At 55.4% G+C, this 26437-nt stretch overlaps 2 protein-coding genes across 4 annotated transcripts; one reads left to right on the forward strand and one right to left on the reverse strand.

Moving 5' to 3' along the window:
* The first annotated feature begins 887 nt into the window (after positions 1–887).
* KHSRP (KH-type splicing regulatory protein) lies at positions 888–12408 on the forward strand. Of its 2 annotated transcripts, XM_072721640.1 has the most exons (20): positions 1063–1428; positions 2979–3075; positions 3711–3749; positions 4084–4123; positions 4940–4989; positions 5237–5308; positions 6041–6098; positions 6412–6586; positions 6798–6896; positions 7239–7337; positions 7468–7570; positions 8266–8366; positions 8495–8639; positions 8720–8880; positions 8971–9080; positions 9480–9568; positions 9675–9872; positions 10180–10257; positions 10342–10502; positions 11591–12408. In XM_072721640.1, the coding sequence occupies exons 1-20, from the start codon at positions 1171–1173 to the stop codon at positions 11597–11599; spliced, it is 2142 nt and encodes a 713-aa protein (XP_072577741.1). In that variant the 5' UTR covers positions 1063–1170; the 3' UTR covers positions 11600–12408. The 2 variants fall into 2 exon arrangements, with proteins under 2 accessions (XP_072577742.1, XP_072577741.1); XM_072721641.1 differs by lacking the exon at positions 11591–12408 and having other exon boundaries at positions 888–1428; positions 10342–11526.
* Positions 12409–22725: 10317 nt separating this feature from the next.
* LOC112911845 (adenylate kinase isoenzyme 1) lies at positions 22726–26419 on the reverse strand. Of its 2 annotated transcripts, none has more exons than XM_072721650.1 (3): positions 24758–26419; positions 24065–24178; positions 22726–23662 (listed from the first exon to the last, which is right to left on the reverse strand). In XM_072721650.1, exons 1-3 carry the CDS (start codon positions 24923–24925, stop codon positions 23648–23650), a joined length of 297 nt encoding a protein of 98 aa, XP_072577751.1. In that variant the 5' UTR covers positions 24926–26419; the 3' UTR covers positions 22726–23647. The 2 variants fall into 2 exon arrangements, with proteins under 2 accessions (XP_072577751.1, XP_072577750.1); XM_072721649.1 differs by having other exon boundaries at positions 23529–23723; positions 24758–25023.
* Between the last annotated feature and the right edge of the window lie 18 nt (positions 26420–26437).

Raw genomic sequence — 26437 nt, forward strand, 5'->3', positions numbered from 1 at the left:
GGCCTTATGTGAAACGGGTGTGGGGTGTGGAATTAGGGTCCTAGGCGAGAACCGACGGCCCTAGACCCTTGCATTCTGGAGAGGAACTGGTCCCGTGAGTCCTGGAAGGGAAGTGGCGGCTCTAGAATCCTGGGTGGAGAAGAGCGCGGGTGCAGGGGATCCGTGGGTCCCCCCCTGCTCCTGGGCCACCCCACCCCCGGGAGCATCCGACCTCCAAGGCCTCGAGCAGGCCATGTGCTCGGCCTACCCCGCCAGGCTCCTGGGGCGCTAACCCAGACGTCAGGCCCGAATTCCGGGCAGCCGGTCGGCGCTGCCCACGTCGACTGCCACTCACTCCCACGACGGCTAATCCCCTCTCGTCGTCCGGCGGCCGGCTCCGCCCCAATGCAGCTCCGCTTCCACTGGCTCCCACCAAAACAGGGCCCCTAGACTTCCTCCACCGCCATTTGTCCGGCGCGCTGTCCGTCACCTTGCACCCGCCCCCACCGCCCGGCCATTGGCCTAGAGATCAAGGCTGGAAAAGGATTCTGGTTAACAGGGGAAGCAATCCCGTCCAAACCTGAGCGCGTCACCCAGGGCTCGTCAGGGATTGGGCTAAGCCGACTGCCAATCTTCACAAGAACCGCCCCCCGCGCGGACTCATTGGCTCGCGTGCACGATTATCTCACCTGGCGCCCGCCCAGCCTGTTCAAAGGAGCCTTTCGCCAGGCCCCTCCTTCCTGTCCACTTGACTCCCTGGAGCCGTCAATCCGGTCCTGAAGTCGCCCCGTAGTTCTGGACCCCCGCTCCATTGGGCCTCCTGCCCTCTCGGGTCGCCTCGATTTGCCCGCCCGGCACCGGCAGCGCGCAGCCCACTGCCTCCGAGAGCTGTCGGTCACGCGGCGCCTCCCGCCCACTGCCCCTCGCGGCCCTCCGATTGGCTGCCCGCGTCCGGAGCCCGCGATTGGTGTTCCCGGAGAGGCGGCCGCCTCCCATTGGCCTGGCTGCGCCGTCCGTCACGCCGGCGGCGGGAGGGGGCGTCCCTCTCCCCCCTCGTCGTCTTCCCAGCCGCTGGGTTCCCAGAGTGCTCCGCGGCCGTGTGGAGCGAGGCCTTGTTCCCGCGTTGAGCCGCCGCCGCCGCCGCCTCCTCCTCAGCTTCAGCCTCCGCGCCAGGCCCGGCCCCGCCGCGCCATGTCGGACTACAGCACGGGAGGACCCCCGCCCGGGCCGCCGCCGCCCGCTGGCGGCGGCGGGGGAGCCGGGGGCGCCGGGGGCGCCGGGGGAGGCCCTCCGCCGGGCCCGCCGGGCGCGGGGGACCGGGGCGGCGGCGGCCCCGGCGGCGGCGGCCCGGGCGGGGGGTCGGCCGGGGGTCCCTCCCAGCCGCCCGGCGGGGGAGGCCCGGGGATCCGCAAGGACGCCTTCGCCGACGCCGTGCAGCGGGCCCGCCAGGTGAGGAGGCCGCGGGCCTGAGGGGCGCGCGCGGGCGGGGGAGGGGGCGGGGTCACGCGCGCGCGCGGGGTCGCGGGGGGGGGGGCCGAGGCCGCGGCGGGGTCACGTGGGGGCGGTGGGCGGGGGCTTGGGCCTTCCAGGGTGTCCCCGGTGGGCCCCCGGCGGGTGACCCCCTGCAGGGGGAAGGGGCGTGCGAGGGGGCCCCGGAGGGCTGGGACTCACTCTGGGGGGCCCACTTAGGACGCCCGAGGGCACGCTTTCCTGTCCCGGACGCGGAGTGCCCGGCTTCGGCGGGGAGGGTCTTGCTTGGCGCTCGCCTCCCCAGCGGGGCAGAGAGCTGTTTGCCTCCGGCCCAGCCGCGTCTTCGCCCGTTCCCCGGGAAGAAAGGACTTGGGGATGAAACAGCCCTTCCTCCCGAGCCTGGGAAGGGGGCCCCTTGCCACCAGAGTGGCCGAGCACTTGGGCGAAACGGGGAGGCTGGGCACCGGGTCTGGCTCCTTTCTGATGCTTCCGGTGGCTTGGAAGCGTGGTCTGTCTGTCTGGGAAGGAGGGGAGGGTCCCACTACTGTGTTTTGAGGCGTGATGGTAACATGGAGGTGTCACATGCTGCTGTGACTGACCTCCCCAGCTCCATCTGCGGCCTCCGCACGCCCTGGAGGGGAGGAGGCCTGGAGAACCGGAGAACTTTGCTGTCCTCCCGGGCAGCGGACGGGCCGGGAGCCGACTGAGTGCGTTCCCGTCGGAGGCTTTCCCGGGGTGGTTCCAGTGCCTCCGGGGCAGAGTGGGAGGTCCCGTTAGGTGAACGCCCTATTCCCCGCCCAGTGTGGTCTATGGCTTTCTCACCTGGGGCGCGGGATCAGCCTCTGCTGTGCACTTGGTCTTGTTGCCCACCAAACTGCCTTGAGGGAGAAGCGGTCGTCACTAGGCGAGCTGATGCTCTTTGTTGGGCTGGGGAAAAGCCTCATCCTGAGAGCTTTGGCCCAAAGTGTTTAAAGAAAAAAAAAAAAGAAAAAGAAAAGAAAAAATTAAGAGAGGTGGGAAGATAAGATCCTTAACTTCTGGTTTGTGTTTCTTTGGAAAACCACAGTGTGATAGTTTCACACGTGGACTCTGGTCTTAAATTTTGTTGCATTGGGATTATTTGAAGTCATTCCTCACGTGTCTGGCGTGTAATGTGTGTTTTCAGAAAGGGTCTTTGGATTTGGTGGAATGAAGATTTTAAATGCCTTTAAGCAGACGCTTCTCTAAAAGCTGTTCAACGAACGCAAAGATTTTGAGGGGGAGACAGATCAAGGAAAGTTGTGGTCTCCACCATCCCAGGAGAGCTGGGCCACAGTCACACTTCTGCTTCCCTCGTGGAGGCAACCTGAGGGTCCTCCCGAGAGCAGAGCAGTTGCACACGACGAGGGCACGAATCCCATCTAGAAAGGGAATTTTGAAATTCCTGGATGACTCTTGTATGCTGAGGCCCTCGGGTAGGTTCTGAGAAGTTCGTCTGAGCACCAGTTCATTGTGGTGGTAACCTTCTGTGCTTACGATTTTGTTTCTAGATCGCAGCCAAAATTGGAGGCGACGCTGCTACCACAGTGAACAACAGCACTCCTGATTTTGGTTTTGGGGGCCAGAAGAGGCAGTTAGAAGATGGAGGTAACTACCTACCTGCTGGGAGGAAGGCCGGGGGTAGAGCGAGGTGCCTTTGTCTGAACGTGATGCAGAGTCGGGGGAAGCCCACTGCCATTTGGTCTTTTAAAACCTCAGCAGCCCCAGCTTTGTTCATTCTTCTTGTTCGGGCTGCCATCCTGGGGTATCAGGTGGCTGAGAGGAGCAGATTGATTGTGACCGGGTCCAAGTTGTAAGTTGTCAAGATTGTTCCTCCCCTTCTGGTTGGCTTGGGAAATGCTCATGGTTTTATCCAAGCCCCACATTAGTGCAGCTTGGCTGGCCCTAGGGCGTGCAGCGCTACCCACAGTAGCCAAAATGATCAGCGTGGGGGATCAGCCAAAACCGGACTTTCCCCCCCGCCGTCCCTCCCTGCCCGTGGACTTGAGTGCTGCCATCATTGTTCCTGTTATAAAGGACTTTTTTTTTTACTCTAAGTGCTGATGGTAGGACTGGTGGAAGTCTGGCCTCCGTCCTGGTTGGTCCCTGCTACTCTCCTGTCTTGGCTTTGGTGTGGGGGGTGGGGGAGGGAGGCTGTTTGCCAGGCCATGTGGCACCAGCATCAGATTTGAGGCAGCTGTGGGTGGGTGGGTGTAGCATCTGACATCCTCTCTCTTTCACAGACCAACCGGAGAGCAAGAAACTGGCTTCCCAGGGAGACTGTAAGTCCATTGGATGATGCAGGCAGAGGGCAGCTTCAGGGTCTTTAAAGGTTTTTAGGATTTGGGAGCTAGAAACTCTGAGGAGGTGGCACCTGTCCATGGAGGCTCTAGGTGCTTATCATCTGGGGTCTGTGAGCTCTAGGGGTCTCAGAGCCCCTGGAGATTGAGGCAGAGATGGTTGGTGCGTGTGCTGATGTGAGATGTGCTCAGGAAGGCTCAGCCTGTAGTAAGTGCTAGCCACTCCTCGTGCGGACAGGAGTACTTGGGGGCCAGTAGTGTTCAGGGGCCCAAACAGGAGCCAAGCCAATCATTGCTTTGAATTTTCTCTCTGCAGCCATCAGTTCTCAACTTGGACCCATCCATCCTCCCCCCAGGTAAGCTGTGATTTGGAGAGCGCATATTTCCTTGTCTGTCAGCTATCGCTGGCCTTTCTTGCTGACTTAGGAGAGCTGTGTCTGTGGCTGCTTCCTTGGCCCCAGAGAAGCCCAGGAAGTATAGGGGCAGTCTTTGTGCCCTATTGCTGCCTGTGCTGTGGTGGGACACTTAGCAGGAGGCCTGAGGACCAGCTATGGGTTTCTCCTCTGCCTTCTGCAAATGCTTGTTCCCCAAGAGCTGGTGGGGCCTGTGGTTTTTTCCTATTTGCGCACCACCCCCACCCCCTCCACCCCACCTCACCCCCGGTGACTTCAGTGAATCTGATGTAGAATGTTTCCTGAAGGACCGTGTTATTTCTTTTTCTGTGTATATGAAATATGATGAAATTGATTTTTTAGGGAGAGGATAGGGAAAAGATACCAACCCTTTTATTTTATTTTATTTTTTTCTGAAGAGACCTGAAACGACTGTCAGAATTCTGTCTAAGCGTCCAAGCATTTGCTCTTGCCCTGAGTCAGTGGGGCAGCACTAGTTTGGGGGCACAGTGACCCCAGCCAAGTGTCCTGTGGCCTAAATGGGGAAATGGGCCTTGAGAGGTTGAGTGGCTTGCCTTGGGGACAGGAAGCTGTGTGCTCTTGTCAGACTCTGCTTAGTCCTGTGGGGTCTTGGTCCAGATGTGGTGGGAAGTAGGAGCAGAGGCCAGTAGCGCCAAAGACCCCACAGGTGAGGAGCGGTGGCTTCAAGGGGTCTTTTCTAGAGACCCTTCTGTCTCTTTCTTCTCACCTGAGACTGGCTTTTGTTGTTTTTTCTTATAGGACTTCAATGACAGAAGAGTATAGGGTCCCAGACGGCATGGTGGGACTAAGTGAGTGTGGGTCACTGTGGGGTGCCCATTTTCCTGCCTCTCAGGGACAGTGTCTTGGGAGCCCCTGCTGGCCCAGAAGCTTTTGGTGTGAGAGGGCCTCCTGTACTTTCCTCTCACCTGTCGTCTTTGGGCTGGGGGCCTGGTGGAGCTCTCAGCAGAGCCAGGAACCCCTGCCTGCTGCTACATAGTCTTTTTAGTGCTGGGGTGCCCTCATCAATCTCTGCTTTTTCCCTTTTTCTCCATCTAGTCATTGGCAGAGGAGGTGAACAGATTAACAAAATCCAGCAGGATTCAGGCTGCAAAGTCCAGATCTCTCCAGGTATGAGAGCCAGATTTGTGTCAAAATGGTCACAGGGCCGGGCTGGGTTCCTTGCACTTTTTTAAAACAATCACCTGACTGGATAGAAGTGAGATAGATTGGTGTTTATGGAGTGCTTTCTACGTGCCAGGCTCAGGACAGGATCTTAACTAGTACAGCGTGGTGCCCTGCAGTGTAGCACTTTACAGTTGGCAGGGAGGCCAAGGTGGAAGATTGAAGGTTGAGTATCCAAAATTTTGTTCTAGATCTTGCTCTAAACTGTTGAGTCCCTATCTGAGGTAAACACCTACTGGGAAACCAGTGGGAATGTGTGAGGCAGGGAGATGCATTCAAAGGAGTGGCTTTGAGACCAGGTCCAGGTTTGAATCCGAGTCTGGCTACTCAGCTGCACGTGTCTGTCATCCAGGGGTTTCTGGGGACTTGTTCTAACACAGTGGGGTCTGTAGACCATGGAGAGGATGTGTGTGATCGTCGGTGATGGCAGGAATGGACTAGGTTTGGGAACTTACCTTCCAGTTCCTCTTTTTGCCCAAAAGTTCCACCTCCTTGACTGGCCTTTAGGCTTCCCAGCCTTGGTCTCGCAGCTTCCCAGGTGTTAGCCGTGATATGTCGGGCTGCTAATGGTGGCAGATATAGCCGTTGTTGTGCAAGTTTCCCCGTCTCCATGGAAAGCCTTTCTCCAGTGTCAACAAACGGACCTGGGGAGGCATCGACCCTCTCTCTCCTCTACAGACAGCGGTGGCCTGCCCGAGCGCAGCGTGTCCTTGACGGGAGCCCCAGAATCTGTCCAGTAAGTCCCTGGTGGAGCCTGTCATTGTGATGAGGGGAGCCAGCAGAAGCTCTTTCCATCCTTTGGAAAGTTGGGGGCAACTCCCCCGTGTCCCTCAACCCTTGTCCTCTCCAGGGGGCTGTACTGATGCTTTGATTGCCCTGACTCCGAAGATCTGGGAAAACCACCTGAATAGCCCCATCCCCAGGGACGGACCCTCTTCCTCGTCATCTGTCACACGCGCATGTTGGAGTCACCTTCTTTCCTCTGAGCTGGATGGGGCTGTCAGACCTGTACTCTTTCAAGTGTTTGAACTCGCTCTTCCCCTTCCCAGGAAAGCAAAGATGATGCTGGATGACATTGTCTCTCGGGGTCGTGGGGGCCCCCCAGGACAGTTCCACGACAATGCCAATGGGGGCCAGAATGGCACTGTGCAGGAGATCATGATCCCCGCAGGGAAGGCCGGCCTGGTCATCGGCAAAGGCGGGGAGACAATTAAACAGCTGCAGGTGAGGGGTGGGATGGAGGACAGAAGCTCCTCCGGTCCCCAGAAAGTCTCCTTCGTGCATCTGTGTGTGTGCACACCCCACCGACTGCTGTGCCAGAGCCTCTTACCCTTTGCGATCACACCTGCCCCCCCCCCCCCCCCCCCCCCCGCGTGCACTAGCCCCAGAAAGTTCTTTGAAAGCCCGACACTGACTGTCCGCATTGATTGTAAAGGAGCGAGCTGGAGTGAAGATGATTTTAATTCAGGATGGCTCCCAGAATACGAATGTGGACAAGCCTCTCCGCATCATCGGGGATCCTTACAAAGTGCAGGTGAGAACGCTGGGGGTGACGGGGTATCTAGGGGAAGTGAGCAGCGGACAGAGCTGGACATTTGAGGGAAAGGGGAGAGGTTTTCAAGAGCACTGATTTGAAGTCTGTGCAGGACTCTCACTCTCATTCTGAGCTCTCCCAGCACTGGACATGGGAAAGAGACCTAAGTTTTGATCTTTCGTTTTTTTATCTGGAAAATGGGGATGCTGGCCATCCCTCCCTCTCGGGACGGCAGGTCAAAATTTTAGCAGGCCCTGGGTGGGCTCAGCGTAGGTCCATGAGGCCTTGGGTCATGGGAGGCTAGGGGAATGGTGTTGGAGGGCGTGCCCTGTGTGTTTGCAGCAAGCCTGTGAGATGGTGATGGACATCCTGCGGGAGCGTGACCAGGGTGGCTTTGGGGACCGGAACGAGTATGGATCCCGGATTGGCGGGGGCATTGATGTGAGTGTGGGCCTCCCGCAGTAGTGGAGTGCCATGGACTGGGCGTGACTCCCGCTCTGGTGGGCAGAGGGCACCAGAGCCACAGGGACAGGACTCGGCTGACCACCCCCCACATCCGTCCCTCCGTCAGGTGCCAGTGCCCAGGCATTCTGTCGGGGTGGTCATTGGCCGGAGCGGAGAGATGATCAAGAAGATCCAGAATGACGCTGGTGTGCGGATACAGTTTAAGCAAGGTCAGGGGCCTGGCCGAAAAGACTAGCTGGGGCGGGGGGGTGGCTGTGTCTACACTTCTGTCCTCAGGATGACTGAGGGTCCACTGCAGATAGCCTGGCACCGTGGTGAGCCCGTTGAGCCTCTTTGTGGTGCCATCGTTACTCCTAGCCAGCAGAATGGGCCTTGTTTCCCTCCCCGAGGGGAAAGCCAAATGTGAGAGGTGGTGGAGGGCAGACTTCCTGACTTTAAAGGAAAGCTCTTCCTGTCATCAAATCTGTTCTGTTTCCCCCACCAAATGGCCCATCCTGATGGGGCACCCTGGACTGGATCAAATCACTCTGTCCCAACTCTGGGCTACTGCCAGGCCTCAGTGAGGGTCTCGGAAGTGGCAGGCCCATGGGGAAGAAGGACCTTTCTGAGGTTTATTGTCGTCCTTAGTTTCATAAAATGCATCTGTTCCGGGGGTGCCACCTTGCCCTAGCTGGTCGAGTTTTCTTCTCTGGAAACACGGGCCTCCCCGCACCCCCCCCCCCCCGCACCCCCCCACCACCACCACTCAATACATGGAGTGTGATGATGAGCGGCACTTTGAGCCGGAGATATTTCTGACACCTGGCTTGGCATGGTGTCTACCTCGCAGAGGCGGTGTTATGGGGGTTTGGTGTTGTGCTTTTCTTTAAAACTCCTCTTTCTGTTCTCTGGTTGCTGGCTTCAGATGATGGGACAGGTCCTGAGAAGATAGCTCACATAATGGGGCCCCCAGATCGGTGTGAGCATGCTGCTCGGATCATCAATGATCTCCTCCAGAGCCTCAGGGTAGGTGGCTTCGGGGTATGCTGCGAGCTGCCGGTGAGGACAGAGGGGACTGGCTCTTCCCTATTAGAGAAGTCCAGGAGCCAGGCTAGCTTTCTGTGTTCACACTCCATTTCCTCCCTGTCTTGCAGAGTGGTCCTCCAGGCCCTCCAGGGGGTCCTGGCATGCCCCCGGGGGGTCGGGGACGAGGAAGGGGCCAGGGCAACTGGGGCCCTCCTGGGGGAGAGATGACCTTCTCCATCCCCACCCACAAGTGTGGGCTGGTCATCGGCCGAGGTGAGTAGGCCCTGCGTGCGTACTGCTCCTCACCCGCCCACTCCTCCTGCCTTCCCTTCACTGCTTGTGGCTTCCTATAGGTGGTGAGAATGTGAAAGCCATAAACCAGCAGACAGGCGCCTTCGTGGAGATCTCCCGGCAGCTGCCGCCCAACGGGGACCCCAACTTCAAATTATTCATCATCCGGGGCTCACCCCAGCAGATTGACCACGCCAAGCAGCTCATTGAGGAAAAGATTGAGGTGGGCTCAGGGAAGGGTTTTAGGAGCCTAGACCCATCTCCTGTCTCCTCCCACTCCTGAACTAAATTTGTCTGCTTCTGCTTCCTCCAGGGTCCCCTCTGCCCGGTTGGACCAGGCCCAGGGGGACCAGGCCCTGCAGGCCCCATGGGGCCATTTAACCCCGGGCCTTTCAATCAGGGGCCACCTGGGGCTCCCCCACAGTGAGTATTCCTCTCAGCTTCCTGGGATTTGGGACATGGGGATTGCCGTGCTGGCAAGAAGAGCAGCGGGTCCCATTTTCATTCACCACCAAGAAGTGCTGATTGCACTGGTCCAAGAGGCAATCCAGCCCAGCCTCCTGTTTCATGCATATTTGTAAAAGATGTCACACGTGTTGACTCTAGTCTCTCCACCTGATAAGCAAACTCATGTATGTTGAATTTGGGGGGACTCTCACATCCTTAAGCCAATGGAGTTTGTGTTCTTCTCACTTTTTTCTGGGCAAAGGGCCTGTGGCTGAGTACAAGCAGGGGGCTGGCCTGGGCCCCTTCCTACTAGCCTTCCCTGCCCCTGTGAAGGGGCAGCCCCGGCTCACTTGTCCTCCCTTTCTTGTCCTGCAGTGCGGGGGGCCCCCCTCCTCACCAGTACCCACCCCAGGGCTGGGGCAATACCTATCCCCAGTGGCAACCACCTGCTCCTCATGACCCAAGTAAGTAAGGCTGCCTGGCTGAGGGTCAGGACAGGGCTTGGGTGCCCCCGTGGGGAGGGCAGGGCCGGCTCCCTGTTCTGCCCTTCAGCCCCCTGCCCTCCTACAGATAAAGCTGCAGCCGCTGCAGACCCCAACGCTGCCTGGGCCGCCTACTACTCACACTACTACCAGCAGCCCCCAGGCCCCGTGCCGGGCCCTGCACCAGCCCCTGCGGCACCCCCTGCCCAGGGCGAGCCCCCTCAGCCCCCACCTGCCGGCCAATCAGACTACACGAAGGCTTGGGAAGAGTATTACAAAAAGATCGGTGAGTGTGGGGCACCTGGGTGGCTCAGTCAGTTAAGCGTCTGAAGTTTGGGTTGTGATCCCAGGGTCCTGGTATCAAAGCTACACATCGGGGAGCCTGCTTCTCCCTCTGCCTGCCGCTCCCCCTACTTGCGTGTGTGTGTGAGCTCTCTTTCTTTTTCTATATGTCAAATAAAATCTTTTAAAAAAGAAAAAAGATCCAATGAGTGGGTGCGGGCCAGTGCCGGGGCTCTGGTCTGCCAGAGGCTGCTGAGAGGCAGCCGCCTCCCTGTGCCGTCCTCTGACCTCCTGATGCCTCCCCCCTTCAGGCCAGCAGCCCCAGCAGCCCGGAGCACCCCCACAGCAGGACTACACGAAGGCCTGGGAGGAGTACTACAAGAAGCAGGGTGAGCCGCTGGGGTCACGCGGTAGGGGCAGGGCTGGGCCCTCGAGCCCCCAGCTGCACTCGCTCACCCTCTGCCCCTCTGCAGCTCAAGTGGCCACCGGAGGGGGTCCGGGAGCACCCCCGGGCTCGCAGCCAGACTACAGTGCCGCCTGGGCCGAGTATTACAGACAGCAGGCCGCTTACTACGGCCAGACTCCAGGTCCCGGCGGCCCGCAGCCTCCTCCCACACAGCAGGGACAGCAGCAGGCAAGTGGAAATTGCCACCCCCCTCCTCCTCCTTTCTCCTTCCAACCCCCGGCCACCGTCCATCCTGCCTTAGTGGGGAGCGCCGGAAATCCCTTCCCCTGCGGGGTGTGTCCTTGATGCCTGCAGCGGGGGCCGTGTGGCCAGAGGTCTCCGGGAGTCCCCGCGAGCTGGGGAAGTGTGCGCTGGGTCCAGAGGTTAAACGAAGAGGCCTCCCCGCGCCGGCCCGCTTGTTCCTGTGTCACGCTGTCGCGATGCTGGGGGAAAGCGCGAAACAAATACAAGGTGGAACTGTTGAACTGGTGGGTAGTCCTGGGGGTGGGGGGCAGGCCGGCAGCACAGACGGTTGGTCGCCATCCTGGCCGCTAACTCGCTCACTCAAAATCTGGCCACTTGGGAAGAAAACGGATGTGTTTTCCCCTCTCTGCATTACTTTTTTGGGTTTTGTTCTTTGCATTCTTTTATTTTTAACCCCACAATCTTTTCCCCGTGTCCGAGTGACTATGTGTTGCAGGCGGCCCCAGCGTGGGTCGGCCCTGGCTCTGGTGGGCCTTGGGGGAGCTCGCCAAGGGGACCCGCCCCAGGGCCCCTCCCTCCCCTCCTGGGCTCCGCCTCCTCCGCTATCGCGCCTGCCTCTGTGTCCCGGTTTTGTCTGTGAAGTGGGCATGACGATCGCCGCCACCTTCCAACCTACCTCACAGGGGTGTTGTGGGGACACCGTGATCTCTGAGATTGTCATGTTGTGATGCGCCGGAGCACCTGCCTTCCTGAAGACAGAGGGCACCCCTCCTCCCTCCCTGACCCTGAGCGCGCTTCTCTCCCTCTCTTCCGCTCTGCCTCTGTGGCCCTGCTTCTCTCCTCCTGGTCTTCACGTCACTCTTTCTCCTCCTCCTCCATCAAGGAGCCAGTCTGACTTCAGCCGAGGTCCCCGGAGCATTTGACTAGACAGTTACAAACACATGGTTGCAGCCTGAGCTCGCCACAGGCTCAGGAGAGGGGCTTCCTGGCCCCCTCCTTGCCGCCGTCCCCCGTCTCCCGCCCCCTCCTCCCCTCCCCGTAGTGACCGATTCCTATCTCTTCCCTCTCCGCAGGCTCAATGAATCGAATGAATGTGAACTTCTTCATCTGTGAAAATCTTTTATTTTTTTTTTTTTCCATTTTGTTCTGTTTGGGGGCTTTTTTTTTGTTTTTTTTTTTTGTTTTTTTTTTTTTTTTCCTCGTTTGTTTGGCGAGAGAGCGATAGCTGCTGTGGGAGGTGCTGGGGAAGCCCTTGCTGAGTGGCTTGGAGGTCACGGCCTGGGCGATGCTGGGCTCTCACTCTCTCGCTCATTCTGTGTGTCTCATGCTTTTTTCTTTCAAAATTGGGATCCTTCATGTTGAGCCAGCCATAGAAGATAGAATTAAATCTCTGCCAAAAAAGAAAAAAAATTTAAAATATAAAAAACACAAAAAGCAGACAAAACCTATAAAATTATATATATATATATAAAAATCTCTATCCCTTCCTGAAACTGCCTCTTTCTGGGGAAAGCAATTCATTTTCTTCCTACCACCCTTGGCCCTCTTCATGTTTTTAAAATAAACTTTTAAAAAGGAAAAAAAGTCACTCTTGCTATTTCTTTTTTTTTTTTTTTTAGTTAGAGTTGGAACATTCCTTGGACCAGGTGTTGCTATTGCAGGCCCCCCTCCCCCCCAGTCGAGCCCCTCGGCCTCTGCTCCTCCTCTCTCCTCCTCCTCCCCCCTGCCTCGCTCGGCTCCCCTGCAGCCCCTCCTGCCCCCCACTCCCGGGACTGGTCTTGGGTTTCAACTGTTCAAGAGGACAAATTGAGAACAAAACAACAAATTGTATGGCAGTTTTTACTTTTTATCGCTCGTTTTTAACTTCACAAATAAATGATAACAAAACCTCCCCGTGTCTGCTGGGTGCCGTCTCTTTCTCTCTCTTTCTCTCAGTCTCTCCTCCTCTTCCCCCCTCCCTCCTCTCTCCTCTCCCCTGCCCCCTGTAGAGTTTTGAAGCAGATGTTTGTTTGTTCTTTATAGATGTTGTAAAAGCCTGATAATGGTGATTGGAAATTACAAGCTTTGTGTTGTGTTTTTTCTTTCCTTCCTTCCTTTTTTTTTTTTTTTTTAAGAAAAAGAATTATAAGAAAAAATAGTTTTCTGCAGGCGCATTGTGCTTTCCTAACCCCCCCCCCCCTTTTTTTTGGTTAAATAAAGTGCTTTTTGTCTAAAAACTGCGTGCTGGCCGCAGTTGTGTTCGTAGAGGAAACAAGCTGAAGAGGAACAGGGGTTGGCCAATAAGAATGGGGGGTATGGGCCCCCCAAAGACTGTTCTGGTGTTGCCTCGCAGAAAGGGGAATAGCAGGTTGAGCCCAGGGGGAGTAGTCTTAACCCCATCCCATGTTTCTCCTCTGGGAACATGGGGAGCAAGACACCCAGGAGAGTCCCTGGGGACAGGTGTTTCCATGGACGCAGCCTGCCACCACAGCAAACACTTGGCTCCGTGTGCCTCACGGGAGTCAGACTGCTCTTGGTACGCACCTGGCTGGGGCCTGTTCTGTCCGTGTGCCCCGAGGTGGAAACCAGGCCTGGTAAGAAATGGCACCAGATCCGTGCTTGGTGGGAGGCCACGGCCTCTCAGGGGTGAGGACAGGAGACAGTGAACCCAGGGGCTCATCTCGAGGCCTACTGTATGGCTGGAGTGTTCTTTTGGGGTTTATAGTTGAATACTAATGCAGATCAGGTTTCAACTTGAGAATCCTGGGCTCTCAGATTTGAAGCAGCACCAAGCAGGAGCCCAGAACAGCTCAGAGCCCCCTGCCCCACCAGGCTTTCTCTAGCCTTGTAGGAACCTGCTCCTGTGGGTGGTGGCCCCCACTCAGCCCACCCCTGTTGTGCCATGGCCCAGAAAGGGGCTCGGTTTGGGGTCTCCTGGAGAGTCAGCTCAGATTAATGCCTGGCCTGCCATCCTACATACCTTACCTCACAAGCCTGTCCCCCTTCTGAGCCCTATGTGTGTTCTGGGATGGGGGGGGAGACAGAGTCCCCAGCCCCTCCCGTCACTGCAGGCTTTCAACGACAGAGCAGCACTTGGCAAAAATGTTTTCTGGAGCTTCTTCTGCCAAGATCTAGAGGAGGGGGAGCAGAAGGTCAGTTCTGAGTCACAGCCCGGACACTGTCCAGCCCTCCAACGCGGGGGAAGCAGGTTTGCGGGCCTCTTACTAAGTGCGGACAAAGATTTGGGAAGTGCGGTGGCAGGGTCACACAAGGTGAGGGAAGAGGGAAGTGGGTCAGGAAGGCTGCAGCACAGTATTACAGGTCACTAAGGGCTGGCCACTCAGCCACACCAGCTGTGCAGATACTGTCCCTTGGAGCGGGCCACAGGGGGGCGGGAGGTGTGGGGGATTGCCTCCCAACCCCTGTGGCTCCTGCCCTCCTATCCCAAACTCATTGATCGGTTAAAGCTTGTTCCATAGGACACCCTCATTTTAGCTTCATTTCACACTCCTGCCTTCAGGCAGAGATGGGGACAAGCCCGAGGTTTTCATAGATGGGTCACTTTAAGAATTAGGATACCCCTGCTTTCCCCCTGGAGGATGTATATCCCTGCACTTGAGCTGAGCCATGCTTAACCAGTTGTCCTAATCTTAGGTTTTGTAGATGTAGTCAAATGTTTTTAATGTTGCAGTTTGGGAGACAGTCCTTCTGTTTAGACCTTAAATGTCCTAGCGGGAAGGCCACAGCCTGTGCCTATACTGCCCAGTGGAAGAAATGGAATTTCCCAGTGTACACAGTAGGGAAACAGGCCCAGAGAGGTCCAGGATGTAGGCCAAGCCATCACCCTTGTCTTGTTCCCATGGGGAGTTGGTGGCAGGTGATGAGGGGCAAGCAGGAAGTACCTACATTACAGAGCAGGTTCTTCTGCTGATAGAAGGTCAGGACTGGCTCACACAGCATGTAGTAGGTCTCTAGGCGCTGGCGGATGGCCGACTCACAGTCATCTGCCCTGTGCTCCACCCGGCCCCGGTGCAGCACTCTCCGGACCATTGTATCCATGGAGCAATCAAACACGATGACGATGTCTGGGGCCCGGCCCACCTAGGCATCCGCCAAGGAGGCTGGGTGAGGAAGAGGCTAGAGGGTGGCTCCCTGCCACCCCCCAACCCCACGCTGAGATCAGGAGTCTAGGAGGATTGTGCGGCCCCCTGGGTTCATCTTATTTTTTAGCTCTGAGTTGGTGTTTTAACGTGTTTATTTTCGGGGATAGGTAGGACCTTGGCAGAGCTCGTAAGTAAACACCACTAACAGGGAAGAGTGAAGACTCCCTCACCATCCCCAGCCACCCAGTTTTACCGTCCCTGGAAGCCACTCCTCCTTGGAGTTAGTCTGCTATTTTAGGCATATACTATAGAAGTGAATTGACTCCAATGTCCTTTTTCCTGCTTTTTTTTTTTTTTTTTTACAAGTGGTGAAGATACTGATTTGCCTTCGACTTCATTCACTTGGTATAATTGGAGGTGGTTCCATATCGGCACGTAAGGAGGTTCCTGAGTATTCAGCTGTATGGATGTACCGAACTTAGTTCTAGATTGATGGATATTTGGATTGAAATATTCCCTCTAAGATGGATTTAAGCAGTCTTCACTTGCCTTCCTGTTGCCCAGATACTTCACTCGCACTGGGTAAGATACAAGAGTTTCCAGCTCACCTGTACCATTGCTCTGCCCTCCCTGACTGGTCTCAGGAGATCCCTAGAACTCCATGGCTGCCCACTGTGAGCTCTACCTCCTACTAGTTCCTCCAGAATTTCCTCCTGAAATAGACACCAATGGTGCATTAAAAACAACCACTACCACCACCAAGTGAGTTTCATTCCAGGAAAGCAAGGATGGTTCAATACAATTTATTGTATTAACATCTGAGGAAAAAAGGCATACGGTATCCTCACAAACACAGAAAGGGCAATTAGAATGTAGCATGCATTCTAGATTTTTAAAAGATGCTAAGAATTGATAATTATCTTCAGCCAACATCTTAATGGAAATTTGCTTTCCCACTGAAGTTGGGGACAAGACAAAATTGCCCCACTCCTGCTCCTGTGACATAGTAAGGTATAAGAAGATTAGCTAAGGCAATGAGATGAATCACTTTGAGAAACCTGAATTTGAAAGAAGGGAGGTAAAACCATGTCTGTTTGCAGATATGTGGTTATATTTCTGGAAAACTCAAGAAAACCAATAGATAAACCAGTGTAGACTTAAGAGAATTTGGTAAAATAACGGGATATAGCATTAACACACAGGTCAGTAGCCTACATCCAGACAAAAGTCACCAGTTAGAAAAGAAGGCCCCACTTATAGCAATAAAATGAAACATAATATGCTCAGGAAAAACTTTTTCCAAAAATGTGGAAAGTCTTAAGGACAATCTTTAAGGAACACTTGAGTAAAAGTACTCCTAAGTTATTCAAAGGAGACTTGAACAAAAGGAAGATATAAATGTGCCTGGATAGGAAGACCACATCATAAAGGTGAGAGTTCTTAAATCAGTTTATAATTTCAACATGATAACTTACTTAGTGGAACTGGTTGACTCTAACATTCGTGTGCAAAATCAAACGAGTGGGAATGTCCAGGAGAACCTAGGCAAAGAGAGTGGATGGTGGGGGTGGGAGAGGAGGTGTTGAACCCTAACATACTAAAACCTAATAAGAATGGGACGCCGGGGTGGCTCAGTGGCTGAGTGCCTGCCTTCAGCCCAGGGCGTGATACTGGAGACCTGGGATCGAGTCCCACATCGGGCTCCCTGCATGGAGCCTGCTTCTCCCTCTGCCTGTGTCTCTGCCTGTGTGTGTGTGTGTCTCATGAATAAACAAAATCTTTTAAAAAAATAAAAAATAAAACCTAAGAAGGCTGCCATATCAAAAACAGCAATGCGCAAGGGAACAAACATATCCCTGGAACAGAGTAGAGTCCAGAAATTGACCCAAGCGAATGTGGAAACTTGTTACATGGCGAGGGTGGCATCCCAAATCAGTGGAGAAAGGACAAACTTTCAACTAAATGATCCTGGAATAACTGGATCACAATTTGGAAAAAGGTCAAACTGAACCCTTACCTCATTCTAAAAACTAGGATAAGTCCCAAATGGATCCGAGATCTACATGCAAGAAATAAGGTCCTACAAGTACTAAATAAACCATGAATGGTTTCCCTGATAAGCCTAGGATTGGGGGGAGGGGGGTTAGAAATGGTCTTAAAATCCAGAAAAAAATAACAAAATATTGATAAATTTGATTAAAAATTTAAAAACGACTTTTGCATGACCAAAAAGATACCATAAAGCAAAGTCAAGAGATAAACTGACAAAGGGTGGGGGGGAATATTTGCAACCCATACCACAAAGGGCTAATAGCCCTAATATATCAAAAGTTCCTAGAAATCAAGAAGAGACCAACAATCTGTCAGAAAAATAAACCTAAAACTATAAAGAGCACACAAAAGACGTAAAAATGGCCCTCAACCTCACTCATAGCAAGACAAATGCCCATTTCAAACTACCCCAAAACGCTATTTCACACCTGAGCAGGGTGGCAAACATCCAAAACTTTGGCAACATCTTCTGCTGGTGTGGGTGTGAGGAAAACACTCTCATCTATCGCTGGTGGCGATGCAAAAAAAGAGTGGGGACGGCCAGCAAAATGATTGACAGGTTTCTTTTTTTTTTTTTTTGATCGACAGGTTTCTTTCTTTCTTTCTTTCTTTCTTTCTTTCTTTCTTTTTTTTTTTTTTGATCGACAGGTTTCTGTTTAATCTCGCAAGCCCACTCGGAGGAACCTATCGTAAAGATACTGGCAAAAATCTGAACTGAATGCAGAGGTTATTCAGTGCGGCATTGCTCGTAGCGCCACAGGACCGCACACAGCTTATTGCCTGTCAACACGTTGTCCAGCAAGTTATTGTCAACGGGGTATCAGCTGGATAGACGACGGCAGTGCCACGCAATGGAACAGTAGTCGTGAAAGGAAACAAGGAAATCCTCGATGCCCATAGGAGATCTGCGGGATATGTTGTAAAGCTCAAAAAAGTGAAGACACGTATACGCAGAATGCCGGCTTTTGTGTGAGGAAAATCTCTCTCACACACACGTACACACACATACACACACACACCTTATATCTGCAAAAAGAAACACCAGAAGGACAAACCAAAAACTAATGAAAATAGTTGCCTACGGGGAAAGGAGGACACGATTGGGGATTAGGGGCGGACAGGAGTGGTTGGAAACAAGCTCTTACTCCGGCACACCTTTTTATGTGGCTCTGACTTTGGGATCATCAAATAACATGCAAATTCAAAAGTTAAACGTAACAAGGCAATCCCTAAATATCCAAAACCAAACCGAAACAAATGTACCTGAGTTATTGTCACGCATAACTACATAGAGAAAATAATTATTTCAGGCAACTCGGTGTTTTTTTTTTTTTCCCCCAAGTACGTCCACAGTGAGGAATAATGTAAGGAAAGTCAGAGCCACAGAGAAATCTTAAACTTCCTTCAAGTCGTTTTATTTTTACTAGTTAGTAGTGGTATATTCCCTGGAAACAATTTTGCATCTAATGGAATAACGCAAATGACTACATTAATGGTTTTAGGAGTCTGATGTTTTAGGGAAAGAGGAGGTGGCATTGTCCTGCTAAGTGTGAACTGGAAACATCAGGATGAACTTGGGATTTTTTTTTTTCTTTAAAGATCTTATTTATTTATTCATGAGAGACGCAGAGAGAGGCAGAGACACAGCAGGGGAGCCCGACGTGGGACTCGATCCCAGGATCCCGGGGTCACACCCTGAGCCGGAGGCAGATGCTCAGCCACTGAGCCCCCCAGATGCCCCAATCTTGGGATTCCGCCCCCTGCACAAGTGCGTGTTTTACAGCTCTGACCACTGGAAAGGTTTGGAAATGGTGACAACCCAGTGACAATGAATTCCCCTGGCCCCCAGGCCGGACGCCACTGTAAAGGGCTCCTACGAGGGAGCGCCAATTCGAGGGCTCAGCAGGAAATGTGGAAGGTAGGGGTGGGAAGTGGGAAGTCGGGCCAGAAACTGAGAGCATAGGGGTCATGGGGGGTGTGTGGCCGTGTCAGAGGACACACGTGTCAGTGAGAAAGGTGCCACCCTGGCCACTGATGGGACAGCTGGCAGGACCACAACAAAGACCACGGAGTTCTGATGAGAGAGAACCAGACGAATGAAGGCAAAAATGACCAACCTCATGGTCACCATTGGAAGGACCTAGGACACCAACGCCTTAGTCTGAAAAATGGCCCTCGAGGAAGGGAAGCTGCCTAGCCCACCTGTCTGGTAGGAAGTGTATTTCAGGACAACCCAACAGCCCTTGACGAGGAAAGACATTTCTTCTTTAGGGAAGAATTCCCACTAATCGGTGTGGGAAAAAAATGCCCAGAAGAGAAAAATCGCAAACTGGCAATATCTATCAGCCTGAATATCAGCACGAATAAAACCAGGAGATGGGAGGTGGAGGGGGCACTTTGCGGCCCCCGCTGTCTGACCGGGTGTACTCAGTTGAGGCTCCTGCCACAAAACGCCACGTGCACGTGCCTCAAACAACAGAAACTCTACTTTCTTTTTTTTTTCTATTTTTATTTTTATTTATGATAGTCACACAGGGAGAGAGAGAGAGGCAGAGACATAGGCAGAGGGAGAAGCAGGCTCCATGCACCGGGAGCCCGACGTGGGATTCGATCCCGGGTCTCCAGGATCGCGCCCTGGGCCAAAGGCAGGTGCCAAACCGCTGCACCACCCAGGGATCCCTCTACTTTCATTTTTTAAAAAAGATTTTATTTATTTGAGAGGGAGACAGAGCTAGCAGCAGAGATAGGGAGAGAGAGAGAATGAGCGAGAAGCAGGCCCCCCGCCGAGCAGGGAGCCCGATGCGGGGCTCGATCCCAGGACCCCGGGGTCACGACCCGAGCTGAAGGCTGATGCTCCACCGACTGAGCCTCCCAGGGGCCCCTACAAACTCCACTTTCTCACCATCCTGGAGGCCGGACACCAAGATCAGGGCGTCTACACGGCTAGTTCCTTCTGAGGCTTCTCTCCTCGGCTGGTCGATGCCGGCTCTGCCCCGTGTCCCCTCTGTGTGTGCGTGTCCTAATCTCTTCTCGGAAGGACACCGGTCAGATTGGGTCAGGGGCCCCCTCTCCCCCAAGGACCTCTTTTAACTTGCTCACCTCTTTAAAGACCCTGTCTCCACATACAGGCACATTCGGAGGCCCTGGAGGTGAGGGCTTCCACGTACACATCTTGGGGGACACAGTTCCGCCCATTACAGACCCCTCGCCGAGAGGGTGCCAGTCGGGCATGTGGGAGCCTCCTGGGAAATTATGCAAGACATAAAGTATTGAATCACAGTGCTCTACGCCCAATCCGCCCTGATTCATCTACCACCACGCGGGGGAGGAGCCAAAGCCTGAATGTCACAGGAGCGCAGAAATGTCACAGCCCCAGCATCCTCACAACTGGACGGAAGAAAGGACCCTGCATGCACAACACATACTCCGTTTTCCCACTTTCTCAAGTCCACCACCCGTGTCCCGGTGGACGGACGTTCGGGGGCCTGACTCCTCCTGAATAGCACACTCGGATACTTGTAAAAGATAATCCAGGGGATCCCTGGGTGGCTCAGCGGTTTAGCGCCTGCCTTCAGCTCAGGGCATGATCACGGAGTCCCGGGATCGAGTCCCGCGTCGGGCTCCCTGCGTGGAGCCTGCTTCTCCCTCTGCCTGTGTCTCTGCCTCTGTCTCTCTCTGTGTGTCTCTCATGAATAAATAAATAAAATCTTAAAAAAAAAAAAAGATAATCCACCCATGGCGAAGAGACAGCAAGGCATCCCGTGCCACCCAACAGAAGTTCACGTCAACGCCTATGGAGGACGCCGGACAAAGCGGCATCGGAGTCCCAAGCAAGCTCCAGACACACTAGCGGTGGCGACGATGTCTACTGGAGAGAGGAACGTGGTGACGAACGCTTTGCAGCCAGCGAGAGCCAGGCTGTGCCCACTCAGGAGACCCGAAGACGCGGCTTCTTGTTCAAGAAACACAGTGGCAAGGGAAACAGAAGCAGCCGAGACGGAAGGAGCACCTGGCTGACGACACGGCAGGTGAGACGTAGGGCCAACTACACACTGTCACCCTTCCCTAAATCCTCATTACAACCACTTCCTCTTAAGAAGAAAAGGATGTTGAAGACGCTCACGGACACCTGACTATTGGCGAGTCGTTTGAGGACGCGGAAGATATTAACGTGTGATCGTGGCAGTGTTTTGACTTTACAAAAATCTTCATCTTTTGGAAAACATATACTGAAATATTTTGGGTGAAATACACACACACACACACACACAACGTACAGAACCCGAATCTGAGCACGTTGGTAGTTAACTCTGCGTGCGCAGAGCGAATGAGGGGTAGAGAGGCGAGGTAGGGACCCAGACTCTTCGGCGAGTCCAAGGTAGGAGGGAAGCAGGCAGTGTGGACGCGCCGCCCTGGATTAGGAGACACCGAGCGAGGTGTGGGCCTCGTTTCAGCTGGCAAATCTAACCACACGGAAATCAAAGGGACGTTCTTCAGACACTGGGGAAACTCAGAGGTGGCCTGGGCATCAGATGGTCTCGAGGCAGGAACGTTGGCCATGTCGGGAGCGGCCGGGTGAGGGAGCGCCCAGAATGGGCCCCGGAACCTGCTTCAAAGGACACCATCGACCGGCCACTGCGGCAAGACGTTCGGGCGCAGATAGAGCACGTGTGGCCAGACCTTGATGACAGTTTGATCTGGGCACACGGGGATCCCTTAGATTGTGCTGATTGTGTGCACAAGCACGTACACACCTCTCCTTCCCGGCAGGGACAGTGAACGGGACGCGCGTGGGGGCCTTCGTCCCCTTGTGCTTCCGAGCACAAGGCTTTGTGGGGTCAGCTTGCACAGACTTTGCACATCCTGGGCCTGTACGCCACTGCCCGTGCTGTCACTTAAGACACCGCATTCCACCAAGTGCCTTTTTCTGCTTCCTGCGGGGCCGGGAGGGGGGCAATGGGAGCACTTTGGTAAAGGGAAAGAGCGCCGCTTGCTCTGGAGGTAACTGTAAAATCAAAATACGCCGTGATGCCAACAGCCCGCTTGTGATCCTGGACGACCCGCGGAGTAAGATGTCACCAGTAGGGGGGTTGGGGACCTGGGTGAAGGGTACAAGGCAATTTCCTGTGAGGCTATAATTAACAACAAGTTTTTAAAAATACATCATTATTTTAAAGTCTTCTTCCGTGAACAGGGGAGTTTCCCCGCAGGTGACACTTCTGGGAGAAACATCGATGCAGAGAAATGGGAGTTTCAGGGCCACTGGTCAGGGACGCTGCAACAAAGTCCGACCTGATTCTAATAATCGGAGCTGCACGTGGCTGTCTGGTTGTCCTCGGCGTCCCCGGTAGGGAGTCCCCGTGGGCTCGTTTGACATAGGCCACCCATCCCCGGGCCTCGGCTCCCGAGCTGTGTTTTCAGACAGGTGCAGGGGTGACTAGTGCCGTCTTGGAAACACACGGGCCGCTGCCTCGGGAGTCAGCCTTCCTTCCCCATGTCCCCACGTCGAGGAGATGCCTGTAGCATTTCTGTCCACATTCACAGAGGAGGACACTGAGGCTTGGGAGGCCAAGCCTTGTGCAAGTCACAGACGGGGAGAAAGTGACCGAGTGTGACCTGCACACCAGTGTCGCTGGCTCCAAAGCCAGTGTCTGCACTAGGCTGGCCCACCTCCAAGGGTAACCTTCCCTCTGTGGCTCCCGATTTCCCTGTCTGTAAAATGGGGGCGCTGATCTCCCTAGGAGTCCGAGACAGCATCCCAGGGCGGCTTCCTCTGAATTTCAGCACCTTGGCCCTTAAAAGGCCCCCTGGGGGTGTCTTGAAGGTACACAGAGAGAAGAGCAGCAGCAAAGGGCAGGGTCCCCAGGCAGTGTGTCCTTGCAGGCAGAGACTTCTGGGGCGCCCGCTTCAAGCCAGACCCGCTGCACCGACGCGACCCTCAAAACAGACGCTCAAGGCCAGCAGGGTCGGGGTGGGGGGACCTGAGCAGGGGCCTCCAGGGTCCTCAAAGGCTGACAGGGGCCTGGCAGCTCGCAGAGATCTAGAAAATTCTCCACAAAGAAAATCCACCATCATCACACAGAGCCCCATTTATTTCCTTTTTTCCACCTCTAGCAGCCGCACGGGCACAAGAGAAAAGCACCGGTTCTGCTCCCCTTAGCATAAATCCACAACGCCGGCACGACCCTAGCTGGCAGATGGTGCTCGGCCTCCATGACGGCAGGCAACCCTCCGCAGGTGAAGGGGGGACCACCGTGAGGCGGAGAGGGGCCCCCCACTGACGTGTCAGAATCTAGGCCTCGGAACTGACTGCTGGGGCCTAAGGAAGGCCTGTGCCCGCCACCTAACTTGTGTGACCCGGGGCAAGTTGCCCGATCCCTCTGTAAAAAAAGCAGGATGGTGACGGTGCAAGAAACGTTTCTCTGGAATGTTCCGAAAGATCAGAGCTCATCCGAGTAGGGTCGAGAACAGCGCTGGGCTCAGTAAAAAGCTCAAGATGCATTCATGCTGCTGTTGCCATGGGGACATGCAGGCCCTGCGCTGCCAAGCCAGGCGATTTTCAAGGGAAGCTGCGCCATCCAGCTGCCCTGCCCCAGCCCTGGGCCACCTCTGTTGGATCCCCACCTGGACTTCTCCGAAGGCATTTCAACTGATTCCAGCAAGTTCCAGAACAGTCTGGAGGCTGACAACCTGCCACAGGTTGCCTCTTCTCCCGCTTGGCCATTTCCAGACGTTCCAGTCTTCTGGCTGCTCAAGGGGGCGGATGGGCCTTTTCACGAAGTCAGCGCTGCTGGCATGCAGAAGGAACCTGAAGAAACGCAGCTGGCTCCTCCCTGGCACAGCTCAGCTGTCCAGTGTCCTGGCTTCGGGGAGGCCACCTGGGCCCGCACCCCGAACAGCCCACTTGTGTCCCTCCAGGATGTCGTTCTGTCTCCTCCTTACTGCATTCACCGCGACCTGAAATGTCTCTCTTTTGTCCAGCGAGTCACGTATAGGTCAGCGCCTGGCATCCTAAGAGCAGGGACTGAGTCGGTCTCATGAATCCTAAGGACAGAGCCTGTTCTCGAAAGATCTGGGGACAGGTGGTTGAATAAATAAATGAACGGATAACTAGACTCCATGTCAATGGCCCGGAGATGATACTAACCCCACGTGCTCTTCAGTGGGCAAATAATTGATGTGCAGGAAGATATTAATAGGACTTTGTCCCGGCAGCTCACCAGCTACCTACCCAGGTTCTAGAAGCTTCCAACCATCTCCCTCCCGACTGTCCCTTGAAAATATAAAACCCCATTTCCCCCTTTGCCATCTCCTCTCCCCCAAGTCTCACTCCTTCTGATCTCCATTCAAGGCAGGGAGGCGGGGAGTGGCTTCACGCCTCACCGCACACTTGCACACCCTGGGGTCACTCACAAGGCGCTCAAACTCCTTGGCCTGCTTCAGCCCCCGCGGGAAGCCGTCAATGAGGAAGCCTCGGCTCTCTGGGTGAGACAGCATGGTGCTGCTGATCAGGTCTAGGATGATGCCCTGGGAAGGAAAGGGGTGGCGGGTTTGGTGCCCCGGGGGTCCCTCACCTACATGGCCACCTTGTCAAGTGCGCTTCCTGGGTCTGGACTTCAGGTGAGTCCAGGGGAGCACCTGCCCTGCCCAGCGCCCAGGATGCCGAGGCTGCTCTGCTGTGTGGAGCCGGTCTACCGGGCAGAGCGGCTACCGTGTGCCAGGCTTGCGAGGTCTCATTTACTCATCGCTACAGTCCTACAGGTAGGTATGGGGGGGGGGGACCTTCCTTGTACAGGGGAGGAAACAGGTACAGAAGGGGCCAGTGACATATGCCCAAGGTCATGAGAGTAATAACTACTGACTTTACGGAGCGCTCGTTAAGTTGCAGGCACTTTGCCACGTGCTTTATGGCAATGAGGTCAGCCAACCCTCACTACGGACTCCTGCTGGGAGTCCAGCTGCTCTTCCACTTTGACAGGTGGGGACACAGAGGCTCAGGGCAGCAAAGCAGTGGGAGTGGCGGCCTTCTGGGCCTCTCTGCTTCCAGGGAAGCCCATCCTGACGTACCCCCTTCTTCCCTCTGCCCCGGTGCCTGTGAGCTCTCACCGTGGGCACCAGGAGCCCCTGCAGCATGATGTCATAGATCTTCCGGCCCCGCTGGGTGCTGCGTCGGGCCTCCTGCCGCAGCAGCTGGCCCAGCCCCACGTGGCGGAAGCCGTATTTGGTCGCCATGTTCTTGCATTGTGTCCCTTTGCCACAACCTGGGCCGCCCATCACGAAGATGATCAGGGGAGACTTGAGGATGTCTGTGGGAGCCCAGGGAAGAGGTGGGGAGAGGGTTTGGTGCTGGCAGGGGCCAGCACGCACCGATGTGTCTGTGTCCACAGCCTAGTGTGTGTCCTCAGGTGAGTGATGCAGGACACGGGTCTCCTGGCATTACCCATTTTTGCCCTAGGGTGGCATCTGGGGGGTGCGCATCCATGCCCAGTGGTATATCCACACAGGGCACGGGTTAGTGCTGCTAGGGGGGCGGGTTTGGGGGGCTGCAAAGAGGATGCTGACCCCTAGCAGGCCACGCCCTCTGCACACAGCATCTCCTTGAAGAACCTCAATGACTCGACTGTCCCGTTTGACAGCTGAGGAAACAGGCTCAGACTTGTGCCCCCTCTGGGCCATCCCACAACGCCCTCCTCCTCCTTCCCTCTGGTCCAGCCCCCCTGGCCTCTTCTGTCCCTTGAACTTGCCAAACTCATCCTCTCCCGCTGCTCCCCCTGCACGCCAGGTCCCTGCTCCGCTGCCTTCAGGACACAGCCCGCCCGCCCATCAGGCTTCCCCTCCGGACCTCCCCCCCATCATTCGGTCCCAGGGCCACATTTCCTCCACTGCAGCAGCCACCATCAGCTAGGATTTTGCCTGTTTCCTTGTTCTTGTCCGTCTCCCCAGCCACACTCTGTGCTCCGGGAGGGCAAGGACCAGTTCTGTCTTGCTGGTCCCCGGGTTTCTACCAGTTGCCACGGTCCCTGACCTGCGGTAGCGGGTGATGAGCAAACGAAGGTGCGTGGCTACCAGGCGTCTCTAAGGCGGTGCAGTTGTCGATAATGCAATTTCCGTGTCTCACTTCCCTCCCGCTTGGCTTAGTGAATTCCCAGGCACCCCACAGGGCCCAACGTAAACTTTAAACCTCCTCTCTCCCCGTGGCAGCCCTGCTCCCTCCTGCTCGCCGATACCATTTTTCTGAGACTGTCTCCTTCCCTGTCTACACTGTCATCTCCTGGAGGCCCGGCAGCTAGTGTGACATATTCGCCGCGGCGTGCCCAGAACCCCGCGCAGCAGGTGCCCAAGCGGATCAAAGCGCGGCTGATCCTCGAGCACGTGCAGCTGTGTGACTGCCGCGGGTGGGCGGGGGCGGGGCGTGTGCACACCGGCCTTGGGTGTGGGGTACCTGCACCTCCCTCGTGCCCTTCACGGCCTCCTTCCTCCCCCCGTGAGCCAGCCGCCCCTGCGACGTTACCCTTCTCCTGGGGTCGCAGGGGCCTGCCCACCTCGGGCAGCTTGGACTTGCACAGACCCATCCCACCAGCGGCCCTGGGGTGGTCGCGCCCCATCCCCACCCGGGCGCCCTGACTCCTCCTCCTGGCTCGGCTCTACGTCACAAGGGCCCGATCACTTGGCGAGACGATGAGGTCTCCCCGGGGCAGAAGGAGGAAATGAACCCAAAGGGGCGCAGCTGGCGGCGCCCCAACAGCTCGACGCGGACTCAGAGGCCCCGGTCGCTATGGTGACGCG

Source organism: Vulpes vulpes, chromosome 9, assembly GCF_048418805.1.
Source record: "Vulpes vulpes isolate BD-2025 chromosome 9, VulVul3, whole genome shotgun sequence".
In the NCBI taxonomy this organism is placed as follows: Eukaryota; Metazoa; Chordata; class Mammalia; order Carnivora; family Canidae; genus Vulpes; species Vulpes vulpes.

What these genes read in the sequence shown, in the direction of transcription:
- KHSRP (XM_072721641.1), top strand. Translation starts at nt 1,171, where the DNA reads ATGTCGGACTACAGCACGGGAGGACCCCCGCCCGGGCCGCCGCCGCCC. An exon ending in AGACAATTAAACAGCTGCAG is followed by an intron (nt 6,587 to 6,797) that starts GTGAGGGGTGGG and finishes TTGATTGTAAAG; the next exon opens with GAGCGAGCTGGAGTGAAGAT. An exon ending in AGAGTATTACAAAAAGATCG is followed by an intron (nt 9,873 to 10,179) that starts GTGAGTGTGGGG and finishes TCCCCCCTTCAG; the next exon opens with GCCAGCAGCCCCAGCAGCCC.
- LOC112911845 (XM_072721649.1), bottom strand. Translation starts at nt 24,925, where the DNA reads ATGGGCGGCCCAGGTTGTGGCAAAGGGACACAATGCAAGAACATGGCG. An exon ending in AGGGGCTCCTGGTGCCCACG is followed by an intron (nt 24,179 to 24,757) that starts GTGAGAGCTCAC and finishes TTTCCTTCCCAG; the next exon opens with GGCATCATCCTAGACCTGAT. An exon ending in CCAAGGAGTTTGAGCGCCTT is followed by an intron (nt 23,724 to 24,064) that starts GTGAGTGACCCC and finishes ACCTGTCCCCAG; the next exon opens with ATCTTTCGAGAACAGGCTCT.